Source organism: Pteropus medius, unplaced genomic scaffold (genome assembly GCF_902729225.1).
Source record: "Pteropus medius unplaced genomic scaffold, Ma_sr-lr_union100, whole genome shotgun sequence".
Classification (NCBI taxonomy): Eukaryota; Metazoa; Chordata; class Mammalia; order Chiroptera; family Pteropodidae; genus Pteropus; species Pteropus medius.
The window spans coordinates 18,015,212-18,034,249 of record NW_024356249.1 but is presented as its reverse complement, the minus strand read 5'-3'; the positions used below and the strand labels follow the sequence as shown (position 1 = coordinate 18,034,249).

Sequence of the window (19,038 nt, the reverse complement as noted above, 5' to 3'; positions counted from 1 at the left end):
CCTTTAGTTATCAAGAGATGTCCTGTGAGCTGTGGGCTCCCTGTAGGAACATTTCTGGATGGATTTGGAAAATGGTTAGGCAGGGATAGAGGTAAGAGTTTAAATCTCGGTAGACTGTATTCTGGGGATCAGTAAGATCATCCAAGAAAGAAAGTACAGAGTAAGAGGGGAAAAGGATCAAAACCCAGATCTACACTAGAAAGTCCATGTATTTTTTCAGAAAACTGGTCTTCACAACTTAGTTGTAAATGGATTCCCTCTCTGGAGAACCATATTAGCCAGAATATAAATATTGTATTAGGCAAATGATGCAAAAATATTTTCTAATAACTTTGACTAGGAAGGAAGGCAGCATGGTATAGCTGAAGAGAAATGAAATCAGGCAATCTGGGCTTCATTCCCAACTTCTATCTATTATCCCTCCAGGGTTTAAATGCCCTCATAATCATAATAATCATAAAATGAAGAGGTTAGACTGGAAGATTAAGTATCTACTCCAAAGCTAAAAAAAAAGACATTATTTTAATTTATTATTTTACTGAGCCGTGTATGAATATCGTCAGTCATGCTCGCTTTTTAAAATCACTCTTTTCTCGTTCAAAATTCATCTTATGCTTCTTAAAGTAAGAGAATACAGGGAGAGTCATATTCTATGTGAGAAAGGTCACAGTTCCCTTTACTCAACAATGGCAGAGCATCCATATTTACCAGGGGCCTGAGAACCTGTGAAGATGCCATGCACGATTATAAAAAGCATCAGGACTAATAAGGCGTTTATAATTAAGGAGCTGAGCTGCAACACAAGCAACCTACACTGCAGGGTGACTCACCCTGGGGAGCAGAGCAGGTTCCTCTCCCTACCTCTCAGGAGAGCTTCATGAGCTGAATATTCAGATCAGTCATGCTCAGGTTTCACTTTTTTTTTTTGCCTCCAGATTGAGCACATGTGCACCCACTCCTGTCAGTAACACCTTGCATTACATTCAGAGATTTTCTTTAGGGGGTGGAGGCAGGTTGAAAACTACCCCTTCCATGCCCCTTTCTATCATCAAATGAGATTCACCATCTTAGATTAACTGTATATTTTCAAATTTAAAATTTTCAAACTTCCCATCTTTGTGTCCTAAAAAATGTTATATCCAATGCTATCACATTCCATTCAAATCAATACATAATACATCAAGTTCACAGAATTTCTGTAGTTTATTTTTGTTGTCATTGTTGTTGTTAAAGGGTAAACTGGGGGAAAAAAACTACTGCTAACAAACAATACCTCCACATTAAACTGAATCATGCCTCATTCTCACTTTTTTTCAAACCAAAGTCCAAAATGAACAGCTTCTGCTCTAGATGACAATAACAGGAAGTTACCCAACCAGGAGCTTCAGATGCACATTTTTAGCTATTCCCAGATGTCTCCATCTGGATGAACATATCATAGCACTTAAACTCAGCCTGTCTAAACCCACATTCTATCTTCTTGATCACAATGACGCCTCTTCTCTATCTGGGAACAATCACTGTTATCCTACTTAACTCACTCATTTTCCATATCTAATCTGTCTTCGGTCCTCGGACATTTCTAGTCAGTAGTAACACTTATTATTTCTACCACTCTCATCATCTTTCACCCAGTCTCTCTCCCTGACACCCAGTTTTTCATAACCCCAAATCTTCTAAAGGTTATTGCTAACTTAATCAATTCAAATAGAGAACTGATTATTTTGCTCCTTTGTGCAAACCTTTCAATGGCTTTATTCTCACTAGTAAATAAAGACTAAACTGCTTACTGTGTCACTGCAGGCTCAGGCCACACTATGAGACTCCCAGTCTCATCTTATCGCTCACTACTCCTCACTGGCGCAGTTGGGGCTGTCATTCACCTGCTCCTTCCACTCTGCTCCTACTGCTTCCTCCCTCTAAACTGCGCTTTCTCCCAGAGATGATGGCAAAGCCAACCTGCTCTCTGAGGCACTGAATTATTTCTATCTCCTCTAACATGAGCCATTTCTGAGCCCAACATCCCCCCAACTCTGCATTCTAAAATATGTGCATTCTCTCCCTTTTTTTCCATAAAAATAAAAATGTGCATTTTTATTCTGTTCCAACCACACCTATGACACTTGCTTTCATTTTTTTCATGCTTTTCTTATCTTCCAGTTGTCTTGCACCCCACACCCTCGCCACCGGACTAGAAGTTACCTAATGGCATAAATGATCCCTGCAAATGTTGGTATACACAGTGCCCTGTGCTCAGGAGCTTCCTAAGCTTGCTAAGGTATATTATTTCCAAAGTGACTGAAATAGAAAAAGAAGCATAAGTAAATGGCCCATGGTATTATTTCCTTAATAATCAGAATCTTTTTCAATTCTAACAAATAAGCGAAATCCAAAACTCCCTCTACCTATAGGACAGCGCAGGTAGGGCATCATGAGGCAGTCCACCGGGGAGGGCATGCATCCAAATCCTGGGCCTCCCTCTAACCAGTAGCATGGCCTTGGTACTGAAACAAACAATCTAGCCAACTAAATCAAACCAAACATTTTCTCCTAATTTTAGATGAGATAAAATGTCCAAAATTACTCCCACATTTCTTGTTAACAAATTCCAAATATAATTTTTTAATGAAAAATCTCATATTTTTTCAATTACAGTTGACAATCATATTATTTTATATTAGCTTTAGGTGTACAGCATAGTGGGTAGACATTTATATAATTTACGAAGTGATTCCCCCACAATTAGTCTAGTACCCACCTGGCACTATACATAGTTATTACAATATTATTGATCTACATTCTCTATGCTGTACTTTACATCCCCGTGACTACTGTGTAACTGCCAATTTCTACTTCTTAATCCCTTCACCTTTTTCACCCAAACCCCCAACCCCCTTCCTATCTGGCAACCATCAGTTTGTTCTTTGTGTCTATGGGTCTGTTTCTATTTTGTTTGTTCATTTATTTTGTTTAGATTCCACATAAATCTCATATATTCTTGACTATAAATACCTGCTGGACAGAAAAAAGCCAGTTCATACTGGTAGGTAACCATCTTCTGCAATGGCATCATTAGTGTCCTATTATTCAACTCAGTCAACAGCAGACATCTTTGCCACCCATCAAACTGGCATAGCATACTGAGGTCAGCTGCTACCAGACACACCTTAAAACCCTTTGAAGCAGCAATATGGGCAGCAGTCCAGCCTTCTCTGTCGGCATGGTTAATGAGGTCTGCAGGAACGAAAGGCTCGGCTGTGCCTTCAGGACTCTCCTTTCCTCCATCCAAGTCAAAGACGTCTGACCCGGGCTCTTCTTCATGCAAAGAGCTTCTACGAGCTGGTGCTCTATGGTACATGAGAAGCTTGAGGCTGTCTACATTACCAGTGTCTACAGCTGCGTGAATTGGTGTCCAGCCATCCTGAAAATAAAATAACCGGGGGAAACGGCTGATTACAACTTTAATATTGAGAACAGTGTTACCTAAAGCTCACCTCTAAATGTTCTTGGGCATGGACCACTGAGCTGGGAAAAGCAGGCATCCCAGTCCTGAATATCACTAATGAGCTGAGTCAAGTTCCCCAACCTCTGTCAATTAGTATATTTTCTATTACTATGACTCATTCATTATGTTGTAAGAATTTCCACTTAACAGTTAACCATTTGGAGTGCTCAGGTCAGTTACCAAGCATTATATATAAAAAACAAAATCTCAATTTGACACTACAAAAGAGAATGAACTTTAGCATAAAGAGATTTTTTTAAAATGTATATCTAACTATAGTGTTTTTAGTAATATACCAAATGAATGCTATTATAAGCCAGTTTTACTGACAGGGTGGAGTTCTAACCCTACTGATCTTAAAATTTTATGCCAATGATTCCAGATGGATAGACTCTAGGTAATAAGGAAAAGGTCGACATACGGGAAAAACAAAGTCATTTCAAGGGATGCCCGAGAGCCTCTACAGAGTGTTCTGTGATTGTAGGCGGATACTGATACATGCAAGCTTAGAGAATGTTCCAACTGAAATGATTGGGCCCATTCTCTAGAATATGTTACCCCGAAGCCTCTATCATCCACTTAGCTGGTTTCTAAAGCAGATTCAACTCTTTTCTACGGCAATGGCTCTCAGGAGTGGTCGCCAGATCACCAGCTTTACCATCACCAGGGAATGCATTAGAAATGCAAATTCTTGAACCTCACTCCAGACCTACAGAATCAGAGACCCATGCATGGGGCCCAGCAATCTGTGTTTTAACAAGCCCTGCAGGTGATCCTGGTGCACTAATGTTTGACGAGCACTATTCTAAGTAAAATCTTGGTTTCCTCTAGAGTCTCACATTTTTTTATGCAGAGATGGTCTGTCTGCCTTCCACTCAGGTAGACTTGCATAAAAAAACTGAGCATTATTTTGGTGATTTGTGTTTTGACTTCATATTACTTTCCTACCTTTATTTTCCCTTTGGCATGGTTTTTTTTTTCAGGTGGTATTTCAAATTGCTATTCTACATATATTTCAGTGAGCTTCAGCACTTAAAAAAAAACAATGGGATAAAAGACAGGCAGAAACCTACACAATAAATGATAACAATGTACATTTAGACTGAGTCGTCTGATCATTTGCTAAAGCTGTCCCTGGATAATGTGGCTTTTTCTCTGGTTCTGTACTTCATAACAAAGAAGTTGACTTGGCTGAGACACGACCATTGTTGGGCAGTAACTGGAAAATACATATGGAATATACATAGTCCTCGGGTGGGCTCCAGCCACATAAAGCATTTCATGGCTTGTTCCTTGTTGGGCTGACACCTTTACTTGGGTATCAGCCTTACACAGGCACCAGAGTATAAGTGCTCTTAACCTTCCCTAATTTATATGACAAAGGTCTTGAGGTGTTCCTAAGAAAAACTTTGAATCTTCATTCTCCTCTAATTTCTTATTAAAAGTCACAAGTAATAATATTCCCTTAAGATCCTCTATCAATTATACTTTTTCTCTGTACTTCTAGTGATATTGTTCAGCTCATCAACAACTAGCTTGAGAGCATGAATTTCTGTTCTTCTACTTACAAGATGTGACAAATTCTTATGTTGCACTATTTTTCATTCACCTTAGTGATGTAAAATTCATTTTTCATATGTAAGGTAGAACTTCAAAATGAAATCTGTGTGACAGCACAGATTTCTTAAATATATAAACACAAATAAATATAACATGACTTTCTCAAAATTTCAAAAAAATAGTTTTATTCATTTATTTATTTATTTATTTATTTATTTATTTATTTATTAAAAGCTCTAGCAATAGGACTCAGTGGAAAATGTTTATACCTAGCTTATATTATATCCATGGTTATGCCTTTAATTGTTGGTTCTCCTTTGGTAAATTAAGAAACCCAGGACCTAAGAGTGACCTGTAAAATAGATAATGCATCTTTTTATCGTAGGAAATTTTAAGGATATTTCCGTGAAATGGATGCCTAGTATATTCAATTTTCTATTAACAGAAGAGATCCAGGGTACAGATAACCTTCAGAAACTATTATGTCTACACTTTTCTTTCATCAGGAATATGTTGGAGGGTGGTTATGATTGCAACTTTAACATTCTTGGGAGCTGCTATACAAAAATAAAATAATGCTGGAGCCCAGTGAAGAGTGGATCGTGGTGGAAGCCCCTTCACTCCTCCAGCCCTGGGATGGGCCTCCTTTGGAGAAATGCATGTCAGCGTACACAGAGATGATTTCTTTGTCTTCAAATGTATCGCAATAGTCAATGAAGACAAATTTGGAAAAGTTAATTGGGAAATTTTACTTCAAATGCACTTCTACAAGGCTACACGAGAAGTATTGCCCAAGACTTCAACAGTTTCTAAATCTCTGACTTTACCTGTGTGGCTGCTACAGTAAATATCAGAACTGTGCAGGGTGAAGGCAACAGCTATATCAGTGTGTCTGATTCCACAGTGGATTTCCACGTACAGTTTTTCAAGTTCTGAGCCAAATTAGACAGTGACCTTGAACTCTGTGAGATACCGTACACTATCAGCAATAACAAACAATGGTCCTATGTTAGAGAGTGAGCATCAATAACTCTTCTCTAAGTGCTGGCAATGGGCACCAAATCATCAGAAAAATCCCTTCGTTTACACATTACTACTCAGTACTACTATTGATGCTGATGATGCTGATGACCACGCTGACACCTAACATTTCTCGACTGTTTATAATTCCCAGGTGCTATACCAACTATTTTTTATATATAGGCTCATTTTTTTAATGCCCCCAATAGTGGGTACTATTTTAAGCCACATTTTGTAAAGGGGTCAACCAAGGCACAGGGAAATAAGATAATTTGCCCAAGTTCACACAGCACTGTGAAAGTCAGTTTCAAGCCACAAGGTCTGATTTTGGGGCCTAATCTCTCAGCCGTTACGCAATACATTTTCTTTCTATCATTGTCATAGCCACTGCCAACAGTTTCCACTTCTACAGTTTTTTATAAAATATATAACGTACCTTGAAAACACATCCAGAATTGGACCATTTTCTCTCACTCACCCCTCGACCCTGATCCGAACTCTTACTTCTTCCCTGGATTAAAACAACAGATTCCTGACAGAATTCCTTGTATCTCTTCCGCCCCGCCTACCGTTTATTTTCATCCTTGTAGCCAGAGTGATTCTTATAAAAATGAGTCAGTCCATATTCTTGTTCTGTTCAAAACCCTCCAAAGGCACCCCGTCTCACCCCAAACTCTCGCCATGGCCCACAAAGCCCTTCACGGCTGGCCTCCACTACCTCATAGCTGGCTTCCGCCGCACTGAAGTGCACGGAGAGTGCCACCGCTCCCCCCGCACCTGAGGCTCTGCACTTCCAGTCCCTCGGGCCTAGCACACCACTCTCCTTGTCTCTTCCTGACCTGGGCCCTTGCTTCCTTCAGGTCTTGGCTCAATTGTCACATTTTTACTGAAGATTTCTCTGATCAATTTTTATAAAGTAACCCTGCCCCAGGTACTCCCATCTCTCAAACAGCTAACTAGCAGCTATTCATTTATTTGTTTACTGCCCCCTTACATCCCCAAAAATTGAGATATAACATCCACGTCTCTCTAGTCCTTAGGACAGCTGGTGCTCAGGAAATATTCGTTGAATGAATAAAAACTTAAACCTCCATTATCTCCCCTAATTTTGAAGAGTCAGCACAGCATACTGGTATTCATTTTCCTATTTCACAGGTGACTAATCTGAGGTTCTAAGGATAAAGAGCTGGTTAGACTAACAGGCAAGGCTTTTAGCAGGGACTTAAACAGAAGACAGACACTGCCCTTATCCAATATCCTAAAAGCAAAACAAAACAAAGCAATCTCTATTTTTAACATATTTTTCTAGCTGTAGCATTTGTAGACACATTGCAAATTATAAAACGAAACCCCCCAAATGGTACTCACTCTGGTTTTTACACTTCGGTCAGTTCCAGTTTCCAACAAGAGTTTAATACATTCTTTATTTCCATTTTTACAGGCCAGGTATAGAGGTGTCTGTCCTCCATCAGCAGCGTGATTAATGTTAGCATCATATGTGATTAATAATTCTACACACCTAAACACAAGACTATAATTAATTACATAAAAACTGGATTTGATTTCTGAAGTACCACCTGACCAGAAAATAATGCTAAAGCAATTCTGCATCTCTATATACATCAAATATATATATATATATAATTGTGGGTCTTATATGGGTACTGTTTGTTAACAAGGCTAGACAATATATTTTAATCACAAATTTAATTACTTCCATGAATTTAAAACAGCTAAAACCTGGTTTATGACACTTCTCTGTAACCAACTTGTAAAACTGGAGTCCTTGGGATATGTTTCACTTATTGGGATGAATGATTTAACTGTGCTTGATATATATATTATTTCAAAATAGTTTGAACTTTGAGAAAAAACAGGCTGCTGAGTCATTCTGAGATTCTTCACTTGAGAAAATAATTATAAATAGTGCAGACAGCAGGGCACCATGTGCCTCCGCTATAAAAGGCAGCACGGAGACAGAGAAAGAGGTTGCTTGGGGAGAAAAGACAGCAGAGGCTGTCCTTTCTCCTGAAGGGGTTCTAGTTTCTGAGGGAAAAGACCCAGCTAAGCAGAAGCTCTTTGACCTGAGAATCAAGACAGAAAGAAATGAGGTAAACTCAGTTTTAAAGCACTTAGTAACTAGCTAAACACCTTGAGTTTGTAGAATTAGACGAGAATAAACTTAGAAAGAGAATTAAATCATAATGAAATTATGAAACAATTAACATAATCTTCATTTTTTTACTTCCGATGCATGTTTTCTCTTGGCTTTCCCTGGCAACATGTGGTTTATATGTATTTTAAAAATAAGTTACATATGATATGTGCATGTATCACATACACATTTAAATTAATCAACCCCCAGCATTCTTCCTTTTTGTAAAGCTATTTATGCCTCCATTCCTATGACTGTCCCATACTATCCAAGCAAATGCTCTACAGATTGCTTGGTGACAGTATGGGTAAAAGAATAGCCCCGAAGAAGAAATCCCTCTTAGAGGACTCAGGACACATGTAAAAAATAATAGCAAAACTAGTTGTCTACAGTCCTCAATAATAAATTCAAGGTGATGACACGCAGAAAAAAATAGGTAATGATGTACTTTAAGAATGCAATTTGAATTTTTAAAAATTTGCATTTGTAATTGACAAGATTAGAATAAACCTTAAAACAAATATTTCAAGAATTCTGAAATTTGTTAAAGAACATTTCTATCAAGATAGTTAGATAAAAAGTTGAAAACAGCTTGCAATTCCTGCAACCTGAGTTATCAGCACAGGCAGAGAAAATAACTTAGCTACATTCTATTTCAATCAAATATGACTCAATTTTAAAATCATTACTATGTTCAACTGCCTTAGTAAAGTACAGAAATCACTGCTAAAGTTATGTCTATTTTAACTGGCAGGCTCTTTTGGTTTTGTGCTCTAGTTTCAGTATACAAAGTTTCTGCTTTAATTTTTTAATTAAAACAAGATAATTGGGATTTAAAACTGAAAAAATTGCCACTAGTAAATTAAGATTGTTACACAATATAATTCTGTGCTTTACTTTTAGTGCTATCTTAAGTAAAAAAGTTTCTTTGTGTTGGGGTGGTGGAAAACAGTAAACAATAAAGTCTAATAGTCCATTATATCTCCACATATATGTTGATATACTATTGATAGATTATCTTCTTCAGAATCAAGATCATTTACATGAGGTTTGGACATAGCAAATTTCTCTTTTTAACTACCTTCACATACAACTCTTTACCAATTATTAAGAAGAGCAAATTTAGGATCTTACTTTTGTGTTTAAATTCTCAAAGATATTTAGTGAATTTATTTGCCGGTGGATTTTAAGCACTAGTTTACACATTCAAGAAGAACTAAAATATGTGCACAAAATATAAAGAGGCTCTTTTCATACAAAAAAAAAGAAAGAAAGAAATTAAGAGTATCACCTACTTGAAATGTCCCTGAGCAGCTGCAGCACACAAGGGTGTGAAGCCATTTTTATCAGCAGCATCAACTTGGGCTTCTGCATTCAGCAGTAATCTCACACAGTCTGTGGATTTTAATAGAAAGTCATTTTAATTCTCCATTTATATAGTGAGCCAAATTCTATACAGGCTGTAGACAGATATTAAACCCAAAGGACCTCTCCCATGCACTGACAACTTTATCATGGTGTATGTGAGACCGCACAGACGATTTTACAGGGAAAGCAACCTCTTTTCCTGAAGCTTGCAGTACCCCAGATTCACCATCTAAGATGATTCTTTTAGTGCTTTGGGAAGAGTGAGTTGCTAATGAGTGAAAGAATTGTCATGTGTCAGAAAATGCTTTACCAGATTTTTCTACCAGACTATATCAGAAAATGTTACTGGATAGAGAACCAAATCCATTTACCAAATTGAAACACCATTCTTTATATTTAAATAGATGTTTTATTTAATCTTTAAAATGATTTTGTATGGTTGTCATCCTACACTTAACTCCATGAATGAGGGTAATTGAGAACCCATAAAAAGTCATCTGACTCAGGCATAAATATTACCTAGACTTTATGCTCATGTTATTTACTAGATTTTTCTCTATATAAAAGAAAATTACTATGGTAATTGGCTTTTGAAGTAAAGAATTCCGAAGTACTTTTAAAATAATGAGCTATCTTCTTAGCTCACTAGAATCTTGCATTAAGTCCTCTTGAACACCATAAAGCTCTGAAGACTTTTAAGGAAGCCACATTATCTGAATTAATCGACAACCATATAGCTTCCATATGCAATGCTATTTAACTCTGCATTTGCAGTCAAGTCACCTCTTTCTTTGTTATCTTATATTTTGGTATATTTGAGTATAGGATTTTCATTTAAGCAACAAAAATACTTCCAGACTTCACCAATATGTTGTTTACAGTTGTACAACTTCTTAGTTCTTTTAAAAAAATCCAATTCACTATAAATGGTTCCAACTGCAGAACAATTTCAGACCTATGACCTTTCCTAACGACTAAAACTTTCCCTTTCTGTAACACCTGCTAAAGTTCAGATGCTTTGACTTTCACTCACATCAGATATTTCTAACAGACAAATTAGGGCATTTTGTCCTGACTGTAGTGATTACAGATGGAGAGCTTTATTCTAAAATGTGCTTTATAGTTACTAGACCAACGATTTCTACATACAGATTTCATTGTGCATAAAATGATTACTTTTTGTAGGTGCCATATGATTTTACACTATTACAGAACTGTACAATCTGGAATTTTTTAAATGTTTATGAAATCTTTAAATCATATTTAAAAATTATCTACTACTATCTGTAAGGGAAAATTAAAATCAAAATGAACCTTTAGTTTATGACAATGATTACAAGTGTTTTTGACTACTCATCCTTTTGCAAGAGAGGAGTATAATGAGGTAAGATTATCACCATCCTTACCTGTATGTCCATTCTTAGCAGCAGAATACAAGGCAGAATGGCCATCTTCACAGGAGTAATTAATGTCCAGTCCTTCTTCATTAAGCAGCATTGATAATAACGTGACATTTCCCTGGGCAGCAGCTTGCTGAAGAAGGGTGGGCCTGCCAGCCAGGGGGGCAGGACCACCACTCATTAGCAAAGGGGTTAGGGAGGGTGACCAGCCTGTGGGTTAAAGTGACCCTCGTTAGAAGAGTAGGAGCAAGACAAGTGACAGACATTACTCACTCCTTTCTGAATTACGCACAGACACATAGAAGATTATGTAGTTTCTAACATTATTGATCTGTTAATATTTACTTAGCACAAATCTGGACTGTTATTTTAACCTTGTATTTGCTAATTAACATACATGGTAACAAATTATTTTTAGTCGTCAGTCTTGCACAGATAAGGGTTAAAGTGCGGGTTGGTTTTAGAAACTAGGATGGCTGTCTCGTTTTAAAAGTTCCGATTCCTCTACAGGGTTTCAAAAACAATTTGAATTTTAAAATTATATATAGATTTCCTCAATTTCCATAATGACTTGAAAATGTGAAATAATATCTTTAGTTATAAGAAATAATTGTAAGAAATAGAGATTTTCCTTTTTTAACATTGTGTCCAAAGTACTTAATTATGAACTTTACTTAAACCATTAAGATGGACCAAATACTGTCAAGGAATCTGCTTACATTCCTTGAATTCCCTTACTGGAGAATAAAAATAATGAAGGAACCAAGTACTATTCAATATCTAGAGCTAATAGAAGCACAACATATATAATTGGATCTAAAATATACTAGCACAAATAATCAATACACAATTTTGAATACTGTATCGTCTGGCCATCTTTACAACATGTGTTCCAGAAACTTTTAATCAGACAACAAAACATGACACTCTACATATAGTTTTAATATATAATCATAAGTTATCATAGTTAGATCTTTCTCATCAGTATTTAGCTGCTTTAGAAGAGAATCTGTTAAGTGTGTGAAGTCGGTTGCATATAGCATGGAAAACTTTCTGAATTCTTCTTTGATCAAAAAGCTGTAAAAACAGTAAAGTAAAAATGTTTAATGTGACATACAGGTATTTTGTGCATTTTAGTCTTAAATACAATTAACTTGCAAAATACGTCATTTTATTTTCTTCCTTATGGGGTCCCAAATATCTCCAAGCAATGCCAGTGTGCATATGGGGGTGCACGTGTGCACATAATCACTTCCTGGGGTACACTTTCTACATCCATCTGGTAATATTTCCTGTAGTAACATACAATCGATGGATCTTTTACATTATCTGAACATTAGTATCAGGATAATATTCTAGGTATATTGGTATTATATTAATATGTATGTAATATTCAATTCTTATAACTGAATCTTAAGTTATTGGCCTTAAATTATTTTAATAAATATAAAAAGGGTCCATATCAAAGGATTTTCAGTATTTTAAAAATTCTTTGTAAAAAGCAAAGCAGTTTATACAAATTAAACTAGAACTGCTTACTAAAAGCTGGGTATTATATCTTCATAAATGAATTTATTTGGGTCCATGAATAATTTATTGCTTTCACCGTTAGACTGCAATGCCATACAAAATTCAAATGGTCGTAAAATTAAATATTTATCTAAACTTTATGATATTTTCCCATTGATACTCATTAGCTCTTCTTACAAAAGTAGTATTTTTACTTCATACTTACAAGAAGGCTCCTCTCTGGTACATTTTACCTTTTGTATTTTCTTAAAAACAAACAAAAAACAAGCCCACAAAAATTAAATCAGTACTTATCAGAAATGGATGATTAACAGAAATTATAAACAATAAGGTATGAAACCTTGACTGCAAAGCAAACACAAAGGCAATATGAAGGGGTTGCACTGTGGTCCTCTGTGGAACAGGAGGGAATGCGGTTCAAACTGTTTCTTTCTTTCTTTCCTTCCTTCCTTTCCTTTCCTTTTTCCTTTCCTTTCTCCTTTCCTTTCCTTCCCTCCCTCCCTCCCTCCTTCCCTTCCTTTTCTTTCTTTCTCTCTCCCTCCTTCCCTCCCTCCCCCGCCATCTCTATTTCCCTCTACCTCATCCAAAAGCTCTTGGTTATTGATAACCTTTTAAGACTATCAACAGGTATATATTAAATGGTTTGCTCTTCTTTGGGGTTTTCTTTTTTTTTCAATACTATTGTAGGTTCGAGGGACAATTGAAATATATTTTAACTGCTTTATATGGAAATATTCAATTATGGATATCATTTTCTGGGAAACCCTATTTTTAATACAAAGCTATCTAAAAGGAAATGTTTTATTAAAAAATTTTCTCAATCTTTAGGCCACTTAGTCTTTATAATTCTGTTACACAAAACTACAGAACATATATCAATTTTCTCATTTTCTTAGAGGTTTGCAACATATTTTAAATCTTTTACAAAGAAAAAAGGCTGTATAAATGCCAAGTATTCGTAAAGTTTCAATAAATTTTTTGTCTCTACTATCCTTTCCAATTTTCTCTAGCACAGACAAACTTATTTTAATACATTCTCCTATAAGAACAGAAAAAAATAAAAACTTTACCATGAGAATCTATTATTCATTTGAAATTTCCAACAATGATAAAAATGATATTTAGTTGACTGGTTAAGCAATGTTAAGTAATGACAGAATAGACCTGCAGTCACACAGCTTCTTTAATGATGTTAGAAAAAGGTCATTCAGCTCTGAAGTGTCATATGCAAACAGTAAAGGTGAGCGTCTCACAGAATGTGCAGTGATGAAGGGAACAGATAGAACGTGCATGGCAGAAGGAAGAGTTGAGAACAGCTTCTGGCATCAGCTTCAGAGTGTGGAGAAGGTTAATGTCATAGCTCAGATCGGTCTCATTTTCTGATTTAGCTTTTAAGCCAATCATACATGGAGAATAATTTTTAAAATATATGTTTAAATACAGAAAAAAGTCTGAACCAAATTAAGTAAAATGTATCAAAAAAAAATCAGAAAAAATTTCCAAGGGTATGGAAAATCAGTTGCCTGGGGTGATTTCTGGTTTAGGCTTCAATTCTTCTAACAACAAAAATGTGTTCATTTGACAAGTTTAAGAGGAACAAGAAAATCTAATTTATTTAGAATTGTAAATGTTATTTAAAAATTTAGCATTTGGCCATAAAAACTGCTAAAAGGCAGTAATTTACAACACAATTCATTTAAATAGTATCTTTTGTCACTGCGATCTTCTCAGTGCTTTATAATTGTTTATCATAATATAAACAGACATAGAAACACAGAATTTTAGAGTTTGCAAGATCATGAGATCTAGTGGTTCTCCAAGGAATGAGATGTAGTGAACTGTTGTTTGAGAAATTCAAGGGGCAAGTTTAATAGATCTTTTTGTTTTGGAACTATTGTTACTTTTTTGGTTCAATGTTTTCATTTTTAGCTAGAAAAGCTACTGGCTCAGAGAGGATCTGTTCTTTAAGATGATACCTACATAAGAGCAGGAATGGGCTAATCCTACCTCTTACACTCAGTCTAGTGCTCTTTTCATCACTGAAACTGGAACAGACATCCACCAGAAATTTGTCAGACGTGCTCTGTCCCCATGCCCTGCACTTATCAACCACAATGGCATTAGTGGCTGTTTAAATTAATATCCCTCGATGAGTTTATAATCTGGAGAGGCACAAGCTCACCCAGGCACAGATAGGTTAAAAAGCAGGATGGAGAGAGCGCTGGTGCTTCTTAGTTGCAATGGGCATGGCAGCAAAGATAGAGCGAATCTAAACGGAAAACAGAGTTGAAATCCTGTATCTTGTTCGGAAGGTTTAGGTTGACCTCCATTCAAATTGTAACTCATACGCAACTAGTAACATTTCCATTTGCTGAACAGACTGGATGCTCAATAAATTCTTGCTGAATGACTAATGACCTCCATTGCCTCAATTTCCCCCTAATAAGTCACTTCTTCTAATCAAATGACATAAGAAACCTGTTACTCCACCAAAAGTAATCCTGCAGTTCTAAGACTATTTTGGGCAAATTATAAAACCAGAGAACAGAAAATGAAGAACCAGTTTCATATATCTTCAGTGGCTGCTCTCTCTTTGGTTCAACTATTTATTATATTTGCTCTCTAGACATAAGCCAAGGGCATTTTTCAGATGGCTCCTTTATCCACAATTCCACTGTACCCTAAGCAGGTCATTCTGGTGATTATAAAGCGGACTACGAATTCTCTGTCTTTAGAGGTTAACTTAAAATCCTGCAGACAAATGTTCCTCAGTCATGGATCCTGGTTTTAAAGGTACAAAGTGAAAATGGCTTTGTATTTTTTTAAAAACTCATGAAATTTACATATCTCAGAAAGTGTTTTCTTACAGTCTGTGCGTTTATGCCAACAACACGCCACAGCTCCAAACACTGTTGAAACTTGTTTATGACTGCTTTATGACCATGCGGCACGTTTTCTGATTCTCTTGAATGATAGCAAAATTTCGTCCCTTTAGGGTGGATTTAACTTGTGGGAAACAACCAACATTTTAGGCCAAGAGAAGGGCTCTCCAACTCGGTAATACTATTTTGGATTAAAAATATGGAATGCTGAACGCCCAATAAAGACATCATAAAATAATACTAAAGTCAATGAAGCAAATCTTCACGAATGCTTTAAGCAACGATATCATCGAAGTAGTAATATCACCTCTATTTATTCATTACTCACGTTGCTCTAAGCTCAATACTATGCTCTCTGCACATGTTATGATAACAAATCCTAGCGGCCACTCTCCCCCATATTAGTAGCATAAGTTCCACATTAAGAATGAGAAAACTTGCTCAATTCAAGAAAACTCATCCAAAACAGACAGCTATAAAAGGCAGATCCTAGATTCTAACACAGATCTGACTGACATCAAAGTCTGTGCTATTTCCATTTTCCGATTTTGCCTCTCAAAGAGCTTAATTTCAAGCTTACAATTAGACGAATAAGTCCTGGTGTTCTGTTCTCATTAACCGATATCGAGTAGAGCGCTGTTTTCCTTATTCCCACTCTTCTCCCTAAATTTTAAATAAAACACTACTCGAATCTTCCTTTAATTTTTAAAGTTCCCTCTCATTAGAACCAATAGTCTCTGCTAAAAACTAAGATCCTGTAGTAGGAGTTGCCTCATCAAAGTTTCAATAGAACTATGGCTATGTAACAGTATCTTAGAGCCTCATTTACTCAGTGAAGAACTAATTTAGTCATGTCAATAAAAAGCAATGCTTCCTCAAGCCTTGTGTAACAAAAAGGAAAAATCCCAATCTTATAGACTTTTTTGTTCGAGAGTCCCAGACTCAGTGACACGTTCTCTAATACAGCCCACATGCTATCCATCTGTGCTTTCAAGTGTTGGAAGATGATAGCTATAAATAAGAGTAAACTGCTTTTGAAATAAACTACCCTTGAAACAGAGATCTGTAAAAATACACACTATTTTTGAGATTAAAAAAGTTAATACCAAACTGATAATATAACTTAGGACATACCAACTACAGAACAGCTCTAATCAATTTAATAATCCAAGGTAGTCTGTAGTGTTAATAGGGCCTGAAGGAATTGTTTTTATGTCATCTTAGACAGGACAGAACTGAACACACACTGCCTGGTGATGACCAACTGGTACTGGAGTCTTGTGAGATGAATATTTAGTAATAAGGAACAGTCTTTCCTCCCGTGGAAATGCTTTCGTCTCTCTAAATTAATGGTCTCTATGTACTCCGAACCACTATTTTCAGGTTATTTTAAAAGAAGAAAGCACTTAGCATAACAAAACTGCAATTCATATAGCAAGATGAATCACCATACCCTGGAGCCTTTAAAGAAAAATATTAAAAAAAAAAAAAAAAGAGGAAAGAAATAGAAAAAAAATTATCAAATTTAAAAAAGTTTCAAGGAAATGTGAAGAAAATTAAGGCAAGTGAGAGGACAGGCCACATTCTTTAAAAAGGGTAGAATATTACAATCCCTTTACCTGATGCTGTTACCAGGAGGCTGTCTGAGGCACCTGCTCTACAGGATGAGGCACTAACAGGGTTTATGGAAGAGCAAAAGGCAATGGTGGTGGGAATGACAAGGGAACGTTCTGAACATGCAGGTTGGTTCAGTCCAGAGGTTTCAGCAGGCCAGGCACCCACCTGAGATGTGGCCAGGGCTGAAACGGCACAGCCTGCCGGTGCCACAGTTAAATCTATGGATGGTTTTGGTGGCAGTTGAGGGGAGGATGATTTAGGGAGATTCTCCTCATTTATGACCCTGTTCCCTTGGGGCAAACCGGAAGGCGGTGAAGCCACAGTTTTGTTATCTGCTTTGGCCCCCACACTGGAGGCCCTGCTGCCATCCATCATAACCTTGAGTTGGGGGTGGGGTGGAGAAGGAGCTTGGGAGAGCCCTGGCTTTTTTGGAGGGATAGGAGGAGGGTTTCCTCTGTCAACTCGTGCTACACCGGGAGTCTTTAAGCTGCTCCGACCGACTGGAGGGTAGGTGCCAACGTCCCCCGTTGGGGACACTCCAGGCCTTGGGGGCGCTCCCGTTTGAGGGCCTGTAAATCTTGACAGTGCTTGGGTCACAGTATTCCGAGCTAACTGTTTGGCCACTAGGTTGTCGCGACTTGTAGGAGAGACGTCTCTTGATGGAGGACTTTGGGTAGTATTTCCATTTTGGTCTGGGTCATTAGTATTGCCCTGGAATCTAAATCTGGCTGCTTGGATCCGCGGGTTTAGACTCGGATGCAGAGATGCATTGGCACATGGTGAATGTAAACTGTGCACAGGTGGAGCATGCGAGTAGCTCTGGGGAGCTATGCCTGGTGTCTGCACGGCGGGAGGGGCAGCGTTGTTGGGAAGTGGGGGTGTGCTACTTGTTAAATCCGGTGTTGAGCCAGTGCTCGGTCCATTTTCCTCAATTCTGTTTGTACTTGGAGGTGTAACGGCGAGCACAGAGGAGACAATCAAGTCACCATGGGAAGCCTGCCTGTCAATACCCGGTCTGACCAAGGCCGCATTGGTACACACATTCCCTTTCACATTTGCAGAAACTAGGGGGCTCCCTGCAGAAGGCTTTATAGGCACAGTCAAAGGCAACTTCTTCACGTGGTCAGCGCTTTCCATCACTAGGTCTGTCTGGCAAGCAACAGATCTTGTCGCAGTTCCTTCTGTTCCCACAGATATGGAGGCCAAACGCCTATCTTTTGTCTTCCGGGGGAGAGAGAGGCTTGGTTTGCTGTCACTTCCCCTTTTCAGTTGCTCAATCATTTTCCTCATCTTGTCTATCTCCTCTTTGAGGTCAGTGGTATGTGCTTCTTCTCGGTGCAGCTTGGCACGGAGTTGTTCCCGTTCAGTGTCAAACTCAGAGAGCTGTTTTTCCATCTGAGCTTCCATTTCCGTGCTTCTTCGTTTCTCAGTGGAGAGTTCCTCTTCTAATGCACTCGTCTTTTTCTTTTCCTCATCCAGTTTGGCCATTACCTCTTCTAGCTTCTGGGCCTCCTCTATGACTTTGCCCGAGAGCTGCTTGCACTCCTTGACCAGCATCAGGACCACGTGCTTGTTCTTGCCACGCTCTTCCTCCAGGCGGGAGGCCAGCTTCTTGTGCTCTTGCTCCAGGGCTTGTAGCTGAAGCTTTTCCATCTCCAACTGAAAGAAATTCACAGGACAGCCCTATTAATATGCAAATAATTCTTTTAGCCAAAAAAGTGCTTCTTAGGAGATTTTTAAATTAATTTGCTAACAATTACATGGTTTAAGTTAGCTAAAATTGCAAAATGTGTTGTGATAATATTTTAGACTCATTAAAATGAGAAAATAGATGCAAATGGTTTTATGAAAAACATCATAAAACCAAGTTACATTGATACAGAATTTTTTTAAATCTATTAAAGTTAACTATAGCAAAGGAGAACAGTAATCTCATGCTTCAAATCACAGCACACAATTCAGAAAGTTCTATTTTTGTAAAAATAGAGGTCTGTAAAAGAA

General features: G+C 37.4%; 1 protein-coding gene across 4 annotated transcripts in view; it reads right to left on the bottom strand.

Moving 5' to 3' along the window:
- The window catches only part of CTTNBP2 (cortactin binding protein 2), a 129,573-nt gene that overhangs the window by 48,889 nt on the left and 61,646 nt on the right, over nucleotides 1–19,038 (bottom strand). For 2 of the 4 annotated variants that reach the window (XM_039860625.1, XM_039860627.1), the window contains exons 4-9: nucleotides 17,040–18,696; nucleotides 11,015–11,218; nucleotides 9,536–9,635; nucleotides 7,454–7,604; nucleotides 6,522–6,596; nucleotides 3,167–3,421 (exon numbers count right to left, since the gene is read on the bottom strand). In XM_039860625.1, coding sequence (XP_039716559.1) covers nucleotides 3,167–3,421; nucleotides 6,522–6,596; nucleotides 7,454–7,604; nucleotides 9,536–9,635; nucleotides 11,015–11,218; nucleotides 17,040–18,696 — 2,442 coding nt within the window. The remainder of the gene's footprint in view (nucleotides 1–3,166; nucleotides 3,422–6,521; nucleotides 6,597–7,453; nucleotides 7,605–9,535; nucleotides 9,636–11,014; nucleotides 11,219–17,039; nucleotides 18,697–19,038) is intronic. The other 2 variants (XM_039860628.1, XM_039860629.1) reach the window with 2 other exon arrangements.